General features: G+C 38.4%; 1 protein-coding gene across 2 annotated transcripts in view; it reads right to left on the bottom strand.

The window, feature by feature from the left end:
• TMTC2 (transmembrane O-mannosyltransferase targeting cadherins 2) overlaps nt 1-23,426 on the bottom strand; it is a 461,860-nt gene that overhangs the window by 228,260 nt on the left and 210,174 nt on the right. For both annotated transcript variants that reach the window (XM_055396594.2, XM_055396593.2), the window contains exon 3: nt 8,209-9,037. In XM_055396594.2, the coding sequence (XP_055252569.1) occupies nt 8,209-9,037 (829 nt within the window). The remainder of the gene's footprint in view (nt 1-8,208; nt 9,038-23,426) is intronic.

The following is a 23,426-nucleotide window of genomic DNA, read 5'->3' as shown; positions in this document are numbered from 1 at the left end:
TTCCCTGGTAGCTTAGATGGTAAAGAATTTGTCTGCAATGCAGGACACCCAAGTTTGATCCCTGGGTCAGGAAGACGCCCTGGAGAAGAAAATGGCAACCCACTTCAGTATTCTTGCCTAGAGAATTCATGGAGAGAGGAGCCTGGTGGGCTACATTGCATGGGGTCGCAAAGAATTGGATACGACTGAGCAACTAAACATACGCACATGCAAAAGAACTAAACAAACAAACAGATGAATAAATACACTAGAAGGAATCAAGAGCAGAATAAATGAGGCAGAAGAATGGATAAATGACCTAGCGAATGGAATGGTGGAAATCACTGCTAGAGAACATAGAAAAAAAGAAAAATGAAGACACCCTAACAGACCTCCAGGACATTAAACACACCAACATTCACATTATCATGATCCCAGAAGAAGAAAAGTGAGAGAAAGGACCTGAAAAAAATACATGACAAGATAATAGCTGAAAACATTTCTAACGTGGGAAAGGAAATAGTCGACCAAGCCCAAGAAGCACAGAGAGTTCCCGGCAGGAATACACTGAAACACATAATAATTAAACTGACAAAAACTGAAGACAAAAATAAATATTAAAAGCAACAGGGGAAGATGACAAAGAACATACAATGGATCTCCTATAAGGTTATCAGCTGATTTCTCAACAAAAACTCTACAAGTCAGAAGGGAATGGCATGATAGATTTAAAGTGATAAAAGAGAAGAATCTACAACCAAGAATACTCCTCCCAGCAAAATTCTCATTCAGATTTGATGGAGAAATCAGAAGTTTTACAGACAAGCAAAAGTTAAAGAGAATTCAGCACCACCAAGCCAGCTTTACAACAAACACTAAACGAAATTCTCTAAGCAGAAAACACAAGAAAGGAAAATACCTACACAAAATAAACCCAAAACAATTACGAAAATGGTAACAGGATCATACATACGGATAATTACCTTAGATGTAAATGATTAATGCATGAGCCAAAAGACACTGACTGGTTGGGCAGATGAAAACACGTGCATGCCTGCACTTCCACTTACCATATCACTCTACTTAACCCCTCAAATTGTATGGAAATATTTTATATTGCTAGGTAATCATGTTCCCCTTATGGCTTGCAATTTTAATGATCTTTTATTTTCTGTCGGGCTGTTGATTGTGAAAACTGATAAACATCTTCTACTATTGTGATTCTGGATTAGTACAATAATTGTATCATGATTGCTCAACAGAAAATAACAGAATCCTACATCACTTAAAAAAAGCAGAAGAAGAAACACCGAATTTCTTTACCCTATGGAAACCTTATTCCACTTTGTATTGTTTTTCTCTCAATCAGCCTTTTAGGGAACTTTTTGCTAGCTATCTCCTACCACATCTCTCTGTCAAAAATGAAAATTTGCATTTATAGCTTTTTAACTCAAGACAGTCAGTCTTATAAAATATTATGCTGGTTTTCCTTCTTGACTTAACTGCTAAATTTTATTTTTCATAAAAATCTGAACCTCTGAAATTTTTTCATCTTACCTCAGAAGTATTGTAAGTTGACAAATTATCTAAGAAATATAATAAGATTTATTACACAATCTCAAAGTTAGCTGGTTAATTGCAACATCCCACAGTTAAAGAAGACAGTCAATTAGAGGTAATCAAAAACTTAGACCATAAAATCCACAATGAATTAGTCAAGTTTCACATGACTCCATGGTTTAGATTTCACTTAAATTATGAATTTTTTCCTACATAAAATGATATTCCTTCCACATACTTGTTTCTTAAAATCTGCAACCATGTGAAGCTGACATAGAAGTATCAATTTCACAGAAATCTAGGAAAAGAGAAAAACTGTCAGATGCACGACTGAAACAACTATTTAATCTGTTTTTCTATATCTAAATGGACAGTATTTGTTATTTGCATAAGGAGGGGTTGAATATAGGAAATACAGGATGTGTGAATAATCACCTTTATAATTTCAAATATGTGGTCATTTTATATAATTTTACATATTTATGTTAGAAAAGAGCATTAAAATAAATGTTATCATGTTAAATTTTCCTCGGATGAACCCTGCTTCATTAATCACAAAGAGTTTCAGAAATTGTTTCTAAACCAAAAAATCACAATCATATGTTTTGTAAAGCAAATTGCTATACAGCTAATAAACCAACCATTCTAAAGAGATGATTTGATTTTTAATTTATAACTTGAAAAAATGTAAATGCCTTTTAGCACAGTAAATATGCTGCCATATACTATCATTATCATTCTTTCTTATGTATATGAGCTCACTGATCTGTTTATCCATAATAACTTTGTTAGTCTCTGCTTATGACCATAATTAATATGTAAGTCAGCAAATAGGTGGTTTAGGGAAAACTGGTGATGAGCTTGAGACGCAAACAAATCACCAAGGTGGAGAAGTCCTACAGTCACGGGGAAAGTAACTTGGAAATTCAGTGACACATTTATTGACTCCATACTAATATATCCCAAGTAGTGTTCTGGATTCTATACAGAAAGGAAAATGAAGGCACACTTTGCATAGAACCTTGCAGAATGAATCAATTTTAAGAGGAGGCAAAACCATACATGAGACAGCTGTGGAAATGAGAGAAAGATAGTTAAAATTGTGTAGTATGCCTTGAAAGTCCTAGTAGCAGAAATCAATGATGCCAAATTCTATAAGAGCCAAAGACACATGGGGATTTAGATAAGGCCAGAGTCCAAGAAAGAAAAGTGATCATACATTTAACCACCTTGTAATAAATTAAGAAATGTTTTTTTCAAGCAAATATTTATCAATATAGTATATAAAACACAGTATTTTAAACAAACATTAAAAAATCTTTTAAATATTATTATATTTAAATAATATAAATATATTGACTTTCCGATTAAAGGAAAGAAAATTTCCTCCTTCCTAAGCACAAATATGCAGTCACTGTAAATGAGCAAACTACAGCAATCAACTATGTCTAGTATTTTCCTGACACTGTCAGCCACATAATGAGATAGGACTTGTGGTTTATATAGTCCAAATCAGCTATCATTTCTCTACCATCCAGATTTAAACCACAAATTAGCAACACATTCACTATCAGGCTCTACCTATCATCATTTGCATCCAATCAGTTAATGACTGGCAGCTGTCAGTACGACCCATTAATGAAGGCAGCAGCTTTCAGGTATAATGCTCCATGAGGTTTAAAATCATATTCTGTTGAAGTAACAGTAGACTGAAGAACTCCAAAATTTGCAAAAGCTTTCAAAGGAAAAAAAAACAACAACAAAACTAACTCAGTGAAAACACTGTAATCTCAAACACAGTTACATAAGACTGGCTTTAAAGCATTTCTAATCTTTGGCTAGGCTCAAATAACATCACAAACTAAGAAAAAACTATCTTAAAGAAGATGACTACCAGTCTCACAGTCACTAAGGAAGTCACTGTAGCCAGGATATTTATCAGCATGTTATAAATAGAAAAAAATCAGGAACCTGGATTTTAAATGTTTTGCCTTGTATCAAAATGCAAGCGTATGTCACAGAAGGGACTCAGGAGTCCAAAACTAACTCCACTCCCAATCCTATCCCTCTCATTATGAAACATGCCTTAGTATGGAATAAGGGTTAATTTTAAATTTACACTAGATCTACTTCTTTGACTTCAACCCTTTTTTTGTTATTATAAACATACATAACGGCCTGCCTCAGGGAGATAACCTGAGCCAACCACCTGTGAAGGACATGTTCAAGGACTGAATAGTCTTTTTACTTTGTTTCCTCCCCTCCCCTTCATCTCTGATCTATGAGAGAACCTGGCAACCAGGCCCTGACAAGATGATTATTTTGAGGTGCTAGCCTGCCATTGTCTAGGTCAGCTGGCTCCCCAATTAAAGTCTCTTCCTTGCCTCAACACCTTCTCTTCAGAGTTATTGGTATGTCGTGCGGTGAGCAGAGTGAGCTTGGACTTGGTAACAAATACGTGGGATATCAACAACATAGTTTACACTTTCACTTCCTTTAATAAATGTACATCTTATCTCTAAGTTCTAAAAGTTTTTTAAGGAGGAGGATTACGACTAACATTTATTCATCAGTGTATTCACTCAAAAAAACCTTCTCTCTTCCAGGCACTGTCCTAGTCACTACATACATACCATTAAAAAAAAATGCAGAATTCCTTGTCTTCCCGTGTCATGCATTATAGTGTACACTGAACACATTCAAACAATAAACACAGAAATAAGGGAAATATAGCATGTCAAAAGGTCCTAAATGTCATGGGAAAAACAAAGTATAGAAAGAGGACTGGGAATGCTAGACAAAGCAGAAGCAGAAGCGTAGCTGCAATTTTACAAAGAGCAGACAATTTGACATTAAGCACCTTACTGATGATGCAACGTTGCACCGAAGACCTAAAGGAGTTGAGGGAGAGAGAGGTGAGACTATCTCAGGAAACACATTCAAAGGAAAAGCAGTAACAAGTACCAAAGCTCTGAGGCCAGGGTTTCCCTGGCATAGAGAAGGCACAACATATGGGCCAGGAGGGCTGGAGTGAAGCAAGTGAAGGCAAGGCTGGGAGACTACACTGTCCAGTCTCTGCCTGTGTGCTTTTGATTTTGAGAGAAATGGGTGCCAGTGGGGCACTGGGAGCAGTGAACACCACATTCCAGTTTATGTTTCAAAAGAATCATTAGGGCTCTGATGAAAGGGAGACGCCAGGATAGAAAAATGGAAGCAGAGGTTCAACTCAGACATATAAAAAGCTTGGAACTCCTCACTCCCATTCGTACAAGAATGTGCTAAACAAATGGCAAACTCAAGGAAAATCCAGCTGCAAAGAGATGAGATTACCTGGAGGAGAAACTGATAGGAGTAAGTAACTGGCAATTTTGAGCAGAGCTGCTGAAGGCTGAATGTGGTGGAGCTTAAGTGAGAGGAAGAAACTTCTAGAGCCCCTAGTCTTAAAGGCATCTAGCATTTCCTCTTTTGTGGGTTTTAGTTCCAGGGCTAAGGGACTCCCAGGCTCTTGCATTAAAAAGCCAAGAAACAGGCCTTCCTGGCTCTGCGGAGGAGGAGAAAAAGTACTTCTATGAAATGATCCTCCTTCATAACAAAGGTCTCCCCTCCAGGGAAGCAGCTTTACCATTCTATTTTTCAGGGCTGTGGGGGACAGGCACTCTTCTCACTCCCATCCCCTCTCGCTTTCCTGTCCCAACAAGAAGGAAAGAGAAGGAAAGTTAAGAAACTCTCATAAAGGTGACAGCCCAGAGACACGAAAAAGAGGACACATCCCTTCTCCTACATTTAACCAACACACTTGCAGGGCTCCAGTATAAAAATGGTTAAATTACAGGAAAAAGAGATGCAAAATACAGACTCCAAGTTTGGGCTAAAGCCCAAAGACCATAGAAGAGAAAAGGAAACCAGGGAAATACAATGCCTCCATCTATGGCAAACATTCAACTCAAGCCCAACTCAGGGTCAGATTAACATTAAAACTCACACTAAGCCTTTTTTTACCTAAATTCCTATTATTAATACCTGATAATATCACGTCTGACTCTCACAAAAGCATGCTAAAAGGCAAGGAAATGGAAGCAGGGAGATTTCGCCACAGACTTTTAGTAATAATCTAATAAAAGATGGTGGTGACTTGGGCCATGATGGTTCCGTGGAGATAGTAATACATGGTCAAGTTTTGGATGTATTTTTGAAGATAGAACAGAGGGGATTTGCTGATGAAATGGATGTAGGGTAGAAAATAAAAAGAGGAGATATAGATGACTCCTAATGCTGGGCAAAGCTTTTGAGAAAATGGAGTTGCTATCACCTGAGATGGTAAAGCACTTGGCTGGAGTACAGGTTGGGAAGGGGGTTGTTCAAGAACTCAGTTTTTGATGTCTCAGAGGATTTATACTACTGGTCAGCTGTATAGTCATTTAACTAATAATATTTGGAGTACCTAAATACTATCGCACTTCTTAAGTAGTAGGAGACACGAAAATATATCAGACATGCTTAATAACTGTTTTACTGAGTGAACAGATGGATGAAGAAATGACCAATCATTTTAACCATGTCACCAAAATAATTTCAACAAAGTCAGAATCATAGCTGTCAACAGTATAGTAGCTAATGCTGGAAAGTATTCGGGAATTTTTTCACCTACCCTGGGAGAGAGACTGCTACTTATAGTAGCATCTCAGGATCAGCCCTACCCTTCTTCAAGAGCAATACAGTGTGGCAGGGTGCTTGGATTCCCAGAATAAAGATAATATTTCCCAGCCTTCCTTGTAGTGAGGTGTGGCCCAGAGTCTGGGAGCGAGCATGGGATGGCATTTTCTGTGATATGCTCTTAAAGAGAATGGGAACACCCACCATTTATCCCTTCTGTCCCTCTTCCTGCTAGCTGAAGTGCTGAAGTGACACTGAGCCATCTTGGACCACTTGGACAGGGTGACCCCACTGAGATGGCAAGGAAACAAAAGCAAAGGCACACGGATCCAGAAGACCCACGGCGCCATCTTATCAGCTCTGGACTACACAGGCTTAGACTGTTATGAAACAATAATGATTCTATCTTCTTTCAGCCACTGTTATCTTGCCTCTTTGTTACAGGAGATTAACCTGAAACTTAACCAATACATTTAATAAATCCTCCATCAACCCTGTGATGAAATATGCTGAGGTTTTCTTTTAATTCTTTACTATGTATCTCTTTTAAACAGCAGGAAAATAAACTGGCAACCTAGCCATGTTTTATATATTCTCATGTACCAGTGAAGAAAAACTAGCCAAAAAGCATTCTATCAGAATGGATTGCAACAACTTTTACAGCAAGATTCAGGTGCAGACATTCAATAAATTGTGCAGTGCTCACTATATAAAAAGCCACAAGGTAAAGATTTTTCCATGAAAACTGAAGAATTCTATGCCATGTATCAGTTCAATTTTAATGTTTCTGCCTCTATTAAAGTCTCTGCAATGTATTAAACATTTTAAATACCAACAATTAGTCCCTTGTCTTAAAGAAACGAGTAGTTGTACAACAACTCTAAATTGGTAATCAGATAGGAATGCCAGAGTTGTTTGTGGGACATCTAGATATTTGGATAAATATCGTCATATGTATCAGCAGGCCATTCCATTCATTAGGAACAGTCTCACACATTCAGTATTTGAATACCGGAACAGAAATGTGAACAATCCAATGTGTTGGAAATGTGCTGGAACAGAAATGTGTTGGAAAAAGTAGAAAAAGCCCAGTTCAAACGCTATGCAAGCTGCCATAATTTAAAGGATAAATCACAAAAAAATAGTTTATGTAGAACAAGACTCTGGCACTATTTACTATGATATATTTTTGTACTTAAAATGTACACTTATTTTCATTCAACTGCTCTGCAGCTTCTGTCATCATTTCCTTGCCTAAACCAGAGAAATCACTGAATTAAACAGCTTTTGACTATTCATTTACACTTTAAAGGCTACTTTCTTCTCTAGCAATAGATTGTGAGATTTGCTAAATAATTTTCTAAATCAAAAGCAATCATGAAAAATATACTCAATCTTCTCATTGTACAGTAAAAAGTGTATTTCCTTAAGTGACTTACTTGCAAATGAGAATGTGCAAACTGCTTGGCAACATCCAGATAATTTAGTCTCTGCAAAACTAAGGATGACTCAACGCTTACACAGGCAGGCACTGACACCTACAGACATGATGCCAAGATTCAGAGGTAGCCTGATCTCCAAATCTTTTAAAAATGTCAGTGTAAGCTGTGTGGTATTTCCTCAGGCGATGCTTGGAAAACAGAAGAGCTAAACTATCCAAGTGAGATAACCTGACTTTTATTACACGATGAAAAGAGATGATGTCCATATCACTATTTTAAAATGTGGAAATCAAGCATTTTTCTAAATTCTGACGACAGTCAATATTTTAACACAATAGGAGCTCTAACTCCTATGGACAAGTATAGTCAGGAACTCAGGAAAACACTCTATTCCAAATACGGAACAATGGTAGTCTCTAAAATGGTCACATTGCTCATCTCTTAGAAAGAAAAGAAAATGTTCAAGTAAGTATTACAAGAACCTCTTCTTAACACTGTTAAAAAGCAAGAAGGAAAGATATAAAAAGGCAGAAAGAGTAAACCATCCAGGTAAAAGCATAAAATAAAATATTACCTTTAGCTGGGTTTACTTTTATCCCTGACCTATACAGCATTTCCTCATTCTGCCAGTCTCCGTTCCTGATTGCCGTCTTGAGTCCATAGAAAACAATTAATGCAGCTGTAGCATAAAAAATCAAGCTCTTGAGAAACCTCTTTTGGACTTTGACATAAAGGGCTCTGGCACCCACTGTAATGAGGAGGCAAAAGCCCATACTAGGAATATACAATACTCGCTCTGCAATTACAAAGCCGACATAGAAAAACAGGTTCGTGGCAGGAACAAAGGGTATTATCAACAAAGATAAAGACAGAACAACTATGTTCTCCGTAGAAGGAAGCTGTGTTCTCTGCGATGCATTGTTTCTAATGCCATTTTCTACTTTGGATGCAAAGCTGGGTTTAATCTCTGAGCTCCCGTACTCCACCTCTGAATGGCAGCTATGTCCATTTGCATTCTGCTTGCCATTTGTTACAAATTTCCCGTTGCATTCTCTTTCTATGCTTGGGCTCTTCAAACCATAGTAGGCAAGGAGGAGGAGTCCAGTATAGAAGGCCACAGTGTGTAAGTTTCTCCAATCAGAAATTGTTTTGAGCAGAGGCACGGCGTCCATTGACCAATCAAAACTGAGGGTATCTGGGCATAGCAACAGCCAAAGGTTCTTGGTTGGCAAGTAGAAGAAGGTGAGCGTGCGAGCCAGGAGGCTGTCCGAATCAGCAGCTGGGTTGTCAGAGTTGGAAAAGCTTGGTGGTTTGTTTCCCATCCAGTATAAACGGGCACCCAAAAGGGAAGTTCCCCAGAAAGTTAACAAACTAATGCTGAGAAAAAGAGACAAGTTCTTCCTCTGAAACCAAAAAAGAGGGGGAAAAAATTAAGATCGTCATCAATACAGCACAGGAACAGATCATTTAAAAACGAAAAGTATCTTTAAATGGACAACTAAAAACAGAGTATTAGGTTTCAAATATATGACTTTGTTTCTATCTTCTTTAAACATGCTTAGGGCTCCTGTAAGCTTAAAAAAATTGACTATGGAATCCAGTTCTGTATACAACTTTTCATGAGTGTCTTTTCCTCTTGTTTCTCACTAAACAGCAGTAACCAGAGCTTCACTTTCTTGACCTCTATAAAAGGGCTGAAAATATTTCCCTCCCAAAAATGGTATTAGGTCAAAATGAGACCACAATATAAAGTACTCAGCACTGTATATGGTTATAGTAAACATCTAATGTCTTCTTTCATTTTATAGTTTAGATTCTGGGGAAAACAAAGAGCAGGCATGCCAAAAAACATGAAGTTGACAGGATTCCACATAGCTCAAAGGAAAAAGAGAATTTAGCTACAGGTATACCCTGCTTTTCAAGTGTTCACTTAATGCCATTTTGCTTTCACAAAAGACCTAAACTAGTACCTAGTCTCATTAGCAACAACAACAAAAATGCAAAGAGGATTTTCACTTTTACAAAAAAAAGGTGAAAAGTGAAAACAGGTCCAGCATTTGTTTTTGCAGAGAGCCATCTAGAGAGGCAATGCATACCCCAAACAGTGAGAGTGGAATCCCCAAGGTTTTTCCCCAGGAACTACACTCAGCATCAAGCTACCACGGCTTTAAACAGTTTCAGGGACCATCTGCACTTCATCTCCATTTATTTTGTACATCTGCTAGCAAGATGTTTCCTAAGGGAATATAGCTTATTTGCTTTATGCTATTTCAGCTTACAAAAGGTTTCACAGGAACAAATACTTTCATATAATAAGGGGAACTGTGGTATGTCTATGTCAGTCCCTGTTTAACTCTCTTGATCTCTCTGCAGAATTCATAAACTGGGCTTTCATCTACTATCTGGTGCTCTCAGTGACATCAGTGATAATAAACATTTAAGAAGACTCCTCATGAATCCTAAAATTTTCATGTCAATAATAACTTTTTAAAAGTAAAATGGCTTTAATAAAAAGACAAAACTGAGGGAGGAAGGCCAAAGGGCATCACTGTTAATAAAAATTTCTGGCAAATTCTTTCCCCAAATAAGAATTTAGGGACCTCAACGTAAGTTCCAAAGAGGCAGTGGGAAAAGGAGAAGAGCTGATGCCATTTCCCAACTTTAATGATTCACTGCTAATGTGACCTCTTATGGAGATCACACAGAATGGGTGCACACATTCTGGCACTATATAAAACTGTCTTCCTCAAAGACGTTCAGAAAGGTGCTTGGAACCACACAAAGAACATGCCAAATATTGAGCTTAAAAAAACAACCTGTAAAAGGTAACAAAAGCAAAAATAAACAAGTGGGAGTATATCAAATTAATCTGCATAGCAAAGGAAACCACTGAACAAAATAAAAAGGCAAATCACTAAAAATGTGAGATGATATTCGCAATTCATGTATCTGGTAAGGGGTTAATAGACAAAATATATATAAGAGCTCACATAAGAGAAAAAAACAACAATCTTTTAAAAATGGACAGAAGATCTGAACAGACATTTTTCCAGGGAAGATATACAGATGACCAACAGGTATGGGAGAAGGTGCTCAATATCACTTATTCTCAGGAAAATGCAAATGAGAATCACAATATATCACTTCACAACTGTAAGAATGACTATTATCAATAAGAGAAGAAAGAGCAAGTGTTGGCAATAAGGTGAAGAAAAAGGAACACCTTTGCACTTTTGATGGGAATGCAAAGTGGTGCAGCCACTACACAAAACGGTGCGGAGGCCTCTCAAAAAATTAAAAATAGAACTACCATATCATTCAGTAATTCCACTTCTGGACATCTGTCCAAAGAAAATGAAATCTCTATCTAAAAAAGATACCTACATACCCATAATCACTATTTACTGCAACATTATTTACAACAGCCAAGACAAAGAAACAACGTAAGTGTCCATCAGTGAATGAATGGGCAAAGCAAATGTGCTATATATGTACAATGGAGTATTACTCAGCCATTAAAGTATAAGTTCTGTCAACAGCAACAAAAGAGGCCCTGAAGGCATCATGCTAACTGAAATAAGTCAGACAGAGAAGAACAAATATTGTATGACCTCACTAATAGGTGGAATATTAAAAAAACAAAAACAAAACTGAAATTGTAGATAAAAACAGACTGGGATTGCCAGAGGAAGGGGTTGTTAGGACAGCCAAAATGAGTGAAGGGGTAAGGATAGTCAAAAGGTTAAAAAAAAAAAAAAGTCCAATTATAAGATAAATAAGTTCTGGAGATGTAATATACAGCATGGGGATGGTAGTTAAAAACATTGTATTGCATACTTGAAAGTTGCTAAGAGAATACATCTTAAATGTTGCTATCACAAGAAAAAAACAGAAATTTATGTGTTTGTGGTGATGGATGTTAGCTAAATTTACTGTGGTATTCATTTTGCAATATATACATATATCAGATCATCATGTAGTATACTTAAAACTAATTCAATGTTAAATGTCAATTATATCCCTTCCAAAAAAAAGGAAAAATCCTAGTCTACAAAGCAATGTATTTTGAGCATGGACACATTCTATGAAAATAGTGTCTTATCATATTGTGCAGCCATCACTGAACTCTCCTCTTCTGACTGTCTCTCATTCACCCCAGCTCTTCTTGCTATAAGCCACAGAACTCATCCGGGATCATCTGCTCCATCTCTACTCTGAACCTATGTCAGCAAGGAACATGATATTACCAATTGTTAGTAAATACTAATGACATCATCTTAACTTTTCTTCATCTTCAGGTCATTTACACAACTGCCTACTGGGTATAGTCAAAGATACGTTAGGTACCTCAAACTTAAACTCGCCAAAATAGAAATTTTTCATTAATGTCAGATCATTCCCTGGTGGCTAGGTCAGTAAAGAATCTGTCTACAATGCAGGAGACCCAGGTTCAAGCCCTGGGTGGCGAAGATCCCACAGAGAAAAAAATGACAACCCACTCCAATATTTTTGTCTGGGAAATCCCATGGGTAGAGGAGTCTAGCAGACTACAGTCTATGGGGTTTCAAAGAGTCAGACATGACAGAGCGACTAACATACACACACATTAATGCTAAATTCACAGAATTAACTGCCTAAAATTAATTGTTCAACAAGTGTTAAAACATTTGTGGCAGATTCCTTCTCAAAATTAATTTATGTAATTTGGAAAACTCAGCAGTGGCCACAGGACTGGAAAAGGTCAGTCTTCATTCCACTCCCAAAGAAAGGGAACGCCAAAGAATGCTCAAACTACCGCACAATTGCATTCATCTCACACGCTAGGAAAGTCATGCTCAAAATTCTCCAAACCAGGCTTCAGCAATATGTGAACCGTGAACCTCCAGATGTTCAAGCAGGTTTTAGAAAAGGCAGAGGAACCAGAGATAAAATAGGCAACATCGGCTGGATCATGGAGAAAGCAAGAGAGTTCCAGAAAAACATCTATTTCTGATTCATTGACTATGCCAAAGCCTTTGACTCTGTGGATCACAATAAACTGTAGAACATTCTGAAAGACAGGGGAATACCAGATCACCTGACCTGCCTCTTGAGAAACCTGTATGCAGGTCAGGAAGCAACAGTTAGAACTGGTCATGGAACAGCAGACTGGTTCCAAATAGGAAAAGGAGTACGTCAAGGTTGAATATTGTCACCCTGCTTATTTAACTTATATGCAGAGTACATCATGAGGAACGCTGGGCTGGAAGAAGCACAAGATGGAATCAAGATTGCTGGGAGAAATATCAATAACCTCAGATATGCAGATGACACTACCCTTATGGCAGAAAGTAAAGAGGAACTCAAAAGCCTCTTGATGAAAGTGAAAGAGGAGAGTGAAAAGGTTGGCTTGAAGCTCAACATTCAGAAAACAAAGATCATGGCATCTGGTCCCATCACTTCATGGGAAATAGATGGGGAAACAGTGGAAACACTGTCAGACTTTATTTTTTTGGGCTCCAAAATCACTGCAGATGCTGATTCAGCCATGAAATTAAAAGACGCTTACTCCTTGGAAGGAAAGTTATGACCAACCTAGATAGCATATTAAAAAGCAGAGACATTACTTTGCCAACCAAGGTCCGTCTAGTCAAGGCTATGGTTTTTCCCGTGGTCATGTATGGATGTGAGAGTTGGACTGTGAAGAAAGCTGATCGCCGAAGAGTTGATGCTTTTGAACTGTTGTGTTGGAGAAGACTCTTGAGAGTCCCTCGGACTGCAGGGAGATCCAACCAGTCGATTCTAGAGGAGATCAATCCTGGGTGTTCATTGGAAGGACTGATGCTAAAGCTGAAACTCCACTTTGGCCACCTCATTGGACGAGTTGACTCACTAGAAAAGAGTCTGATGCTAGGAGGGACTGGGGGTGGGAGGACACGGCGATGACAGAGAATGAGATGGCTGGATGGCATCACTGACTCAATGGACATGAGTCTGAGTGAACTCTGGGAGTTGGTGATGGACAGTGAGGCCTGGCGTGCTGTGATTCATGGGGTCGCAAAGAGTCGGACACGACTGAGCGACTGAACTGAACTGAACTGAATGTGGTGTATTACGTTGATTGATTTGCGGATATTGAAGAATCCTTGCATTCCTGGGATAAAGCCCACTTGGTCATGATGTATGATCTTCTTTATGTGTTGTTGGATTCTGATTGCTAGAATTTTGTTAAGGATTTTTGCATCTATGTTCATTAGTGATATTGGTCTGTAGTTTTCTTTTTTGTGTGGGATCTTTACCAGGTTTTGGGATTAGGGTGATGTTGGCCTCATAGAATGAGTTTGGAAGTTTCCCTTCCTCAGCAATTTTCTGGAAGAGTTTGAGTAGAATAGGTGTTAGCTCTTCTCTAAATTTTTGGTAGAATTCAGCTTTGAAGCCATCTGGACCTGGGCTTTTGTTTGCTGGAAGATTTCTGATTACAGCCTCTAATTCCGTGCTTGTGATGGATCTGTTCAGATTTTCTATTTCTTCCTGGTTCAGTTTCGGAAAGTTGTACTTTTCTAGGAATTTGTCCATTTCTTCCAGGTTATTCATTTTATTGACATATAATTGCTGATATTATTCTCTAATAATCCTTTGTGTTTCTGTGTTGTCGGCTGTGATCTCTCCATTTTCATTTCTAATTTTATTGATTTGGTTCTTCTCCCTTTTTTCTTGATGAGTCTGGCTAGCGGTTTGTCAATTTTATTTGCCTTCTCAAAGAACCAGTTTTTGGCTTTGTTGATTTTTGCTATGGTCTGTTTCTTTTGCATTTATATCTACACTAATTTTTACGATTTCTTTCCTTCCACTAACCCTGTGGTTCTTCATTTCTTCCTTTTCTAGTTTCTTTAGGTGTAGAGTTAGATTATTTAGTTGACTTTTTTCTTGTTTCTTGAGGTGTGCCTGTATTGTTATGAACCTTCCCCTTAGCACTGCTTTTACAGTGTCCCAGAGGTTTTGGGTTGTTGTTTTTTCATTTTCATTTATTTCTTTGCATATTTTGATTTCTCTTTTGATTTCTTCTATGATTTGTTCATTATTCAGCAGTGTGTTGTTCAGCCTCCATATGTTGGCATTTTTAATAGTTTTTCTCCCGTAATTGAGATCTAATCTTACTGCATTGTGGTCAGAAAAGATGCTTGGAATGATTTCAGTGTTTTTGAATTTATCAAGGCTAGATTGATGGCACAGGATGTGATCTATCCTGGAAAAGGTTCCGTGTGCACTTGAGAAAAAGGTGAAATTCATTGTTTGGGGGTGAAATGTCCTACAGAGATCTATTAGGTCTAACTGGTCTATTGTATCATTTAAAGTTTGTGTTTCCTTGTTAATCTTCTGTTTAGTTGATCTATCCATAGGTGTAAGTGGGGTTTTAAAGTCTCCCACTATTATTGCATTATTGTTAATTTCCCCTTTCATACTTGTTAGTAATTGTCTTACATATTGCAGTGCTCCTGTGTTGGATGCATAAATATTTATAATTGTTATATCTTCCTCTTGGATTGATCCTTTGATTATTATGTAGTTTTCTTCTTTGTCTCTTTTCACAGCCTTTGTTTTAAAATCTATTTTATGTGATATATGTATTGCTCAGTTCAGTTCAGTTCAGTTCAGTCGCTCAGTCGTATCCGAATCTCCGCGACCCCATGAATCACAGCACGCCAGGCCTCCCTGTCCATCACCAACTCCTGGAGTACACTCAAACTCATGGTGATGCCATCCAGCCATCTCATTCTCGGTCGTCCCCTTCTTCTCCCGCCCCCAACTTTTCCCAGCATCAGAGTCTTTTCCAGTGAGTCAACTCGTCGCATGAGGTGGCCAAACTATTGCAGTTTCAGCTTTAGCATCAGTCCCTCCAATGAATACCCAGGTTTGATCTCCTTTAGAATGGACTGGTTGGATCTCCTTGCAGTATAAGGGACTCTCAAGAGTCGTCTCCAACACCACAGTTCAAAAGCATCGATTCTTCGGCGATCAGCTTTCTTCACAGTCCAACTCTCACATCCATACATGGCCAAGGGAAAAACCAATGCCTAGACTAGACGGACTTTTGTTGGCAAAGTAATGTCTCTGCTTTTTAATATACTATCAAGGTTGCTCATAACTTTCCTTCCAAGGAGCAAGCGTCTTTTAATTTCATGGCTGCAATCAGCGTCTGCAGTGATTTTGGAGCCCAAAAAAATAAAGTCTGACTCTGTTTCCACTGTTTTTCCATCTATTTCCCATGAAGTGATGGGACCAGATGCCATAATCTTTGATTTCTGAATGTTGAGCTTCAAGTCAACCTCTTCACTCTCCTCTTTCACTTTCATCAAGAGGCTTTTGAGTTCCTATTTACTTTCTGCCATAAGGGTAGTGTCACCTGCATATCTGAGGTTATTGATATTTCTCCCAGCAATCTTGATTCCAGCTTGTGCTTCTTCCAGCCCAGCCTTCCTCATGATGTACTCTGCATATAAGTTAAATAAGCAAGGCGACAATATACAGCCTTGACGTACACCTTTTCCTATTTGGAACCAGTCTGTTGTTCCATGTACAGTTCTAACTGTTGCTTCCTGACCTGCATACAGGTTTCTCAAGAGGCAGGTCAGGTGGTCTGGGATTCCCATCTCTTTCAGAATGTTCCACAGTTTATTGTGATCCACACAGTCAAAGGCTTTGGCATAGTCAATGAAGCAGAAATAGATGTTTTACTGAAACTCTCTTGCTTTCTCCATGATCCAGCGGATGTTGGCAATTTGATCTCTGGTGCCTCTGCCTTTTCTAAAACCTGCTTGAACATCAGGGAGTTCACGGTTTACATACTGCTGAAGCCTGGCTTGGAGAATTTTGAGCATGAGTTTACTAGCGTGTGAGATGAGTGCAATTGTGCGGTAGTTTGAGCATTCTTTGGCATTGCCTTTCTTTGGGATTGGAATGAAGACTGACCTTTTCCAGTCCTGTGGTCAACTGATGAGTTTTCCAAATCTGCTGGCATAATGAGTGCAGCACTTTCACAGCATCATCTTTTAAGACTTGAAATAGCTCAACTGGAATTCCATCACCTCCACTAGCTTTGTTAGTAGTGATGCTTTCTAAGGCCCACTTGACTTCACATTCCAAGATGTCTGGCTCTAGGTCAGTGATCACGTTATTGTGACGATCTTGGTCGTGAACATCTTTTTTGTACAGTTCTTCTGTGTATACCTGCCACCTCTTCTTAATATCTTCTGCTTCTGTTAGGTCCATATCATTTCTGTCCTTTATCGAGCCCATTTTGCTTGAAATGTTCCCTTCAGTTCAGTTCAGTTCAGTCACTCAGTCGTGTCCGACTCTCCGCGACCCCATGAATCACAGCACGCCAGGCCTCCCTGTCCATCACTAACTCCCGGAGTACACTCAAACTCATGTCCACAGAGTCGGTGATGCCATCCAGCCATCTCATTCTCCGTCGTCCCCTTCTCCTCCCGCCCCCAACCTTTCCCAGCATCAGAGACTTTTCCCGTGAGTCAACTCGTCGCATGAGGTGGCCAAAGTATTGGAGTTTCAGCTTTAGCATCAGTCCCTCCAATGAACATCCAGGATTGATCTCCTTTAGAATGAACTGGTTGGATCTCCTTGCAGTATAAGGGACTCTCAAGAGTCTTCTCCAACACCACAGTTCAAAAGCATCGATTCTTCGGCAATCAGCTTTCTTCACAGTCCAACTCTCACATCCATACATGACCACGGGAGAGGTCTCTTGTTTTTCCTATTCTGTTGTTTTCCTCTATTTCTTTGCATTGATCACTGAGGAAGGCTTTCTTATCTCTCCTTGCTATTCTTTGGAACTCTGCATTCAGATGCTTATATCTTTCCTTTTCTCCTTTGCTTTTCGCTTCTCTTCTTTTCACAGCTATTTGTAAGGCCTCCTCAAACAGCCATTTCGCTCTTTTGCATTTCTTTTCCATGGTGATGGTCTTGGTCCTTGTCTCCTGTACAAAGTCACGAACCTCCGTACAGAGTTCATCAGGCACTCTATCAATCAGATCTAGTCCCTTAAATCTATTTCTCACTTCCACTGTATAGCCACTCCTGCTTTATTTTCGTCTCTATTTGCATAGAATATCATTTTCTAGCCCTTCACTTTCAGTCTGTATGTGTCCCTCATTCTGAGGTGGGTCTCTTGTAGACAACATATATGGGGGTCTTGTTTTTGTATCCATTCAGCCAGCCTTTGTCTTTTGGTTGGGGCATTCAACCCATTTAAGGGAGAAACCCCACAAAACCATAGAAGTTGTAATAACTTGTTAAATCAATCACATAATTGAGTATTCTTAGATTACACAAAGGAGAAACATATTATTTGGCAAAGACAAATGAGGCAAGGTACCAAGTTATCATAAAGAAGACAGATCAGGGAAAACAATTCAACTTTGAATTTGTACCAAAAGTCCATTTTGTAACCGAGTATTAACCAAATGCTCTAAGTGTAACTAGAGCCATTCTACTACAGTATCTTCTGGTGGGGGTAAGCAGGGAGCATGAGAGGGAGAAAGAAGGCATTACAAAAACAGCTATAATCAGGCAAGAAAAGTAAGGGAGTAAGAGAATTACATGGGGAGAGAAATGTAATCAGGTTTCTTTGCTGGTCGTGAAACTCCAGAATAAGTGAGTCTTCAGTTCAGTTCAGTCACTCAGTTATGCCCTACTCTTTTTGAGCCCACAGACTGCAGCACGCCATGTTTCCCTGTCCATCACCAACTCCCGAAGCTTGTTCAAACTCATGTCCATTGAGTCAGCGATGCCTTTAACCATCTCATCCTTCACTGACCCCTTCTCCTCCTGTCTTTAACATTTCCCAAAATCATGGTCTTTTCAAATGAGTCAGACCTTCACATCACATGACCAAAGTAATGGAGCTTCAACTTCAGCATAAATTAGCCTTAATGATTACATAATTTTGATAATTATATAACCATAAATTAGCCTTAATTTTATATAATTTTCATTCTTATAGAAATGTCACAAGGCAAAACTGTCTTATTAATTTTTAATAAAATATCATTATATTAAATTTTAATAAAGTATTAAAAAATAAAACATTAAGAATTAAGATATGATAAAATGATTCTAGTCTTAATTATGATGGAAGAAAATATCAATACACTCAACTACAAAATAAAGATGTGAGTAATGAAGACAATTTAATGATAAATATTATATAAGAAGGCTGCGAGCATGCTCAGTCTCATCCAACACTTTGCGACCCCATGGACTGTAGCCTGCCAAGCTTCTCTGTCCATGGTATTATCCCAGCAAGAATACTGGAGAGCATTGCCATTTTTTTCTCCAGGGGATCTTCCCCAACCAGGGATCGAACTCGCATCTCCTGTGTCTCCTGCATTGACAGGTTGATTATTTACCACTGAACTACCTGGGAACCCATAAAGCTAAGTGCTGAGAAAATGAGAAAAGTGAAAAAGCCTGAAAAATAAAATGTGCATTAACTTATAAAGTATTTATATGTCCATTCTCCCATAATGGCAAAATCTACGTGGGCTAAATAAATGGCACTATGAAAGGAAAACTGAGCTAACAGTTTAAAGACAATTAAGGCTAAAATTTTTAAAGTAGAAGAATTTCTAATGCCTCGAGGTGGGTTCATACTTTAAAAAGTGGTAGCCAAAGATTAACATTGTGACTTTCAAGTCTCTGTAATGCCTCATCGAATTTTGTTTAAATTATCATTTATAAGAATGGGACTCTGATAAAAACCAAGTCTCACTTCTAACCTCATATTCAATAATCCTGCGGAGATGGAAAGCTTTTATTTCTTGATTTTGGTCACTAAACTCTGATTTACATATTAAGTCAAATTAACAATTTTTATTGAGGTACCAACAAGGAGCCAAGTGACCACGTGATTAGCCTCAGCACCTCTGCACTGTTTTGTTCTCCAAGTGGGGCAGAAAAATGATTCAACACAGATATTCCCAAGATAAGGCATGAGAATTCTGATGAGTTGCCACCTTAGACTTGAAAGTCAAAACTGGTAAAACACCGCATACAGAAGATGAGATTCCAAAGTCTGGGAAATTTAAACATGATCTGGGTATAACCTATGACTGAGAGCATTGTAAAATGATTGCAATGTAACAGTATAAGCCTAATCAGTTCATTCAACAGATTAATAAGGCTTCTTTACGTGGCAGACACTCTTCTTTTATGTGCTGTAAGAAAAAATGATAGCCCATGTATTCTTGGCGCGTCACATATTCTACTTTGTCTACAAAAATACTTTGGAAGGAGAAGGATCACAGTGGCTTCAATGATAGTTTTCAACCTAAAGAATGATCAGTATCAATTGTGAGCTTTTAGAAATACTGATGCTCTAGTATAACATCTCCAGAGGAGATTTTAACATAGACAAGGGCGAGAATCATCAAATATTTGCTCAAGTCTAACCCTCATTACTACCACTGAAAATACTGTTGGACTCTTACCTTTCATTTCACAAAGTCTAAGGCACGTTTTCCTCCCGTTCAAAATGAAGGAACCATAATGAAATATAAATAATGCTTCCTTTCAGGCTCTGGGACGAATTGAATTCCTAGTGTAATAAATGAGTGCCATGAAGGTCAGACTACAAAGAAATTGAGATCTTTGGAACAAGTAGAATTCGGGGTTGAAATATTCAAGTCTTGTTGCACACACGGAAGACAAAGGGTTTGTTCTCAGAAAAAAAAAAAAAAATGAGTCTTCTAAGTATAAACCACAAAAAAGCAAATAATCCAATAGTAAATACCGGTGTGAAACTACAGACATGAAATTCAGAGAAAAGAGAATAATAAATATCTGAAAAGATGCTCAATCTCAATAATCAGTGAAAGCTGAAGTGAAAAGAACGTATTTCAAATCAACTTAAGAAAAAAAAAAGAGAACTGGATATTAAAGTCCCTGAAATTGTGCTAAAATGAGATCTACCATACACTGGGGAAAAAACATAAATTGCACAAATTGGGTCGGAAATTTGGAAGTGTTTAGGGAAATTAATAATTTATATCCTCTGTCATTTGGTCATTTGAATTTAGTTACATACTCTATAATAAAACCTCTTAGATCTGAATATAATGCCATCTAATGCACCATTCAGATATGACCTAAATCAAATCCCTTATGATTATACAGTGGAAGTGAGGAATAGATTTAAGGGACTAGATCTGATAGATAGAGTGCCTGATGAACTCTGGACGGAGGTTCATGACATTGTACAGGAGACAGGGACCAAGACCATCCCCATGGAACAGAAATGCAAAAAGCAAAATGGCTGTCTGAGGAAGCCTTACAAATAGCTGTGAAAAGAAGAGAAGCAAAAAGCAAAGGACAAAAGGAAAGATATAAGCATCTGAATGCAGAGTTCCAAAGAATAGCAAGGAGAGATAAGAAAGCCTTCCTCAGTGATCAATGCAAAGAAATAGAGGAAAACAACAGAATAGGAAAAACAAGAGATCTCTTCAAGAAAATCAGAGATTCCAAGGGAACATTTCAAGCAAAGATGGGCTCGATAAAGGACAGAAATGGTATGGACCTAACAGAAGCAGAAGATATTAAGAAGAGGGGGCAAGAATACACAGAAGAACTGTACAAAAAAGATCTTCATGACCAAGATAGTCACGATAACATGATCACTGACCTAGAGCCAGACATCTTGGAATGTGAAGTCAAGTGGGCCTTAGAAAGCATCACTACAAACAAAGCAGGTGGAGGTGATGGAATTCCAGTTGAGCTATTTGAAATCGTGAAAGATGATGCTGTGAAAGTGCTGCACTCATTATGCCAGCAAATTTGGAAAACTCAGCAGTGGCCACAGGACTGGAAAAGGTCAGTCTTCATTCCAATCCCAAAGAAAGGCAATGCCAAAGAATGCTCAAACTACCGCACAATTGCACTCATCTCACATGTTAGTAAAGTCATGCTCAAAATTCTCCAAGCCAGGCTTCAGCAATATGTGAACAGTGAACTCCCAGATGTTCAAGCAGGTTTTAGAAAAGGCAGAGGCACCAGAGATCAAATTGCCAACATCCGCTGGATCATGGAGAAAGCAAGAGAGTTCCAGAAGAGCATCTATTTCTGCTTCATTGACTATGCCAAAGCCTTTGACTGTGTGGATCACAATAAACTGCGGAACATTCTGAAAGAGATGGGAATCCCAGACCACCTGACCTGCCTCTTGAGAAACCTGTATGCAGGTCAGGAAGCAACAGTTAGAACTGTACATGGAACAACAGACTGGTTCCAAATAGGAAAAGGAGTGCGTCAAGGCTGTATATTGTCGCCTTGCTTATTTAACTTATATGCAGAGTACATCATGAGGAATGCTGGGCTGGAAGAAGCACAAGCTGGAATCAAGATTCCTGGGAGAAATATCAATAATCTCAGATATGCTGATGACACTACCCTTATGGCAGAAAGTGAAGAGGAACTCAAAAGCCTCTTGATGAAAGTGAAAGAGGAGAGTGAAAAGGTTGGCTTGAAGCTCAACATTCAGAAAACAAAGATCATGGCATCTGGTCCCATCACTTCATGGGAAATAGATGGAAAAACAGTGGAAACAGTGTCAGACTTTATTTTGGGGTGCTCCAAAATCACTGCAGATGCTGATTGCAGCCATGAAATTAAAAGACACTTACTCCTTGGAAGGAAAGTTATGACCAACCTTGATAATATATTAAAAAGCAGAGACATTACTTTGCCAACAAAGTCAAGGCTATGGTTTTTCCCGTGGCCATGTATGGATGTGAGAGTTGGACTGTGAAGAAAGCTGATCGCCAAAGAATTGATGCTTTTGAACTGTGGTGTTGGAGAAGACTCTTGAGAGTCCCTTGTACTGCAAGGAGATCCAACCAGTCCATTCTAAGGGAGATCGATCCTGGGTATTCATTGGAAGGACTGATGCTAAAGCTGAAACTGCAATAGTTTGGCCACCTCATGCGACGAGTTGACTCACTGGAAAAGACTCTGATGCTGGGAAAGGTTGGGGGCGGGAGGAGAAGGGGACGACGGAGAATGAGATGGCTGGATGGCATCACCGACTCTGTGGACATGAGTTTGAGTGAACTCCAGGAGTTGGTGATGGACAGGGAGGCCTGGCGTGCTATGATTCATGGGGTCGTGGAGAGTCGGACACGACTGAGTGACTGAACTGAACTGAAATGAACTGAATGCAGCATTATTAATAAAAGCAAAAACAAGGAAAGAACTAAAAACTTCATTACATCAATATGAACATAAATTATGGTAATGATCATATGGTCTATTCTATAAAAGGAAAAGCATTTATATAATCTCTATATATAGTATACAGCTACTTATATTTATATAAATATATATCAACATGAAAAATGCTATATAGCAATTAAGGCAAACAAATCATTTTATAGTAACATAGCTATTGAAAAATCACTGTGTAAAACATGCATATTATAAAATCATATTAGCCATTCAGGAAATAATACTCTGTTTTTTCACAAATGCATACATACGTTTCTAAAGGTTTTCTGTCGGTTTATTTTTTCCAAGTCTAGAAACAATTAAACCAAACATAAGATGATGAAATATCTGGGACAGGATATGGCAGAGAGATGCACTGATGGGTAAGAAACAAAAATAGTTTCAAATTTCTGAGTAGTTGCTATTTATTCACAGCCACCCAAAATTTATTACAAAAAATAAAAGGTTCGAAGATCTGTTATGCCTAAACTTATATTTCTTGAGTTTAAAAGAGAATTTTACTGCTTTGAAATATACAAA

Source organism: Moschus berezovskii, chromosome 6, assembly GCF_049115385.1.
Source record: "Moschus berezovskii isolate FMDL1 chromosome 6, NW_MosBer_1.0, whole genome shotgun sequence".
Lineage (NCBI taxonomy): Eukaryota > Metazoa > Chordata > Mammalia > Artiodactyla > Moschidae > Moschus > Moschus berezovskii.
Note: the sequence above shows the minus strand (reverse complement) of the source record. Positions and strands in the feature narration are given on the sequence as shown.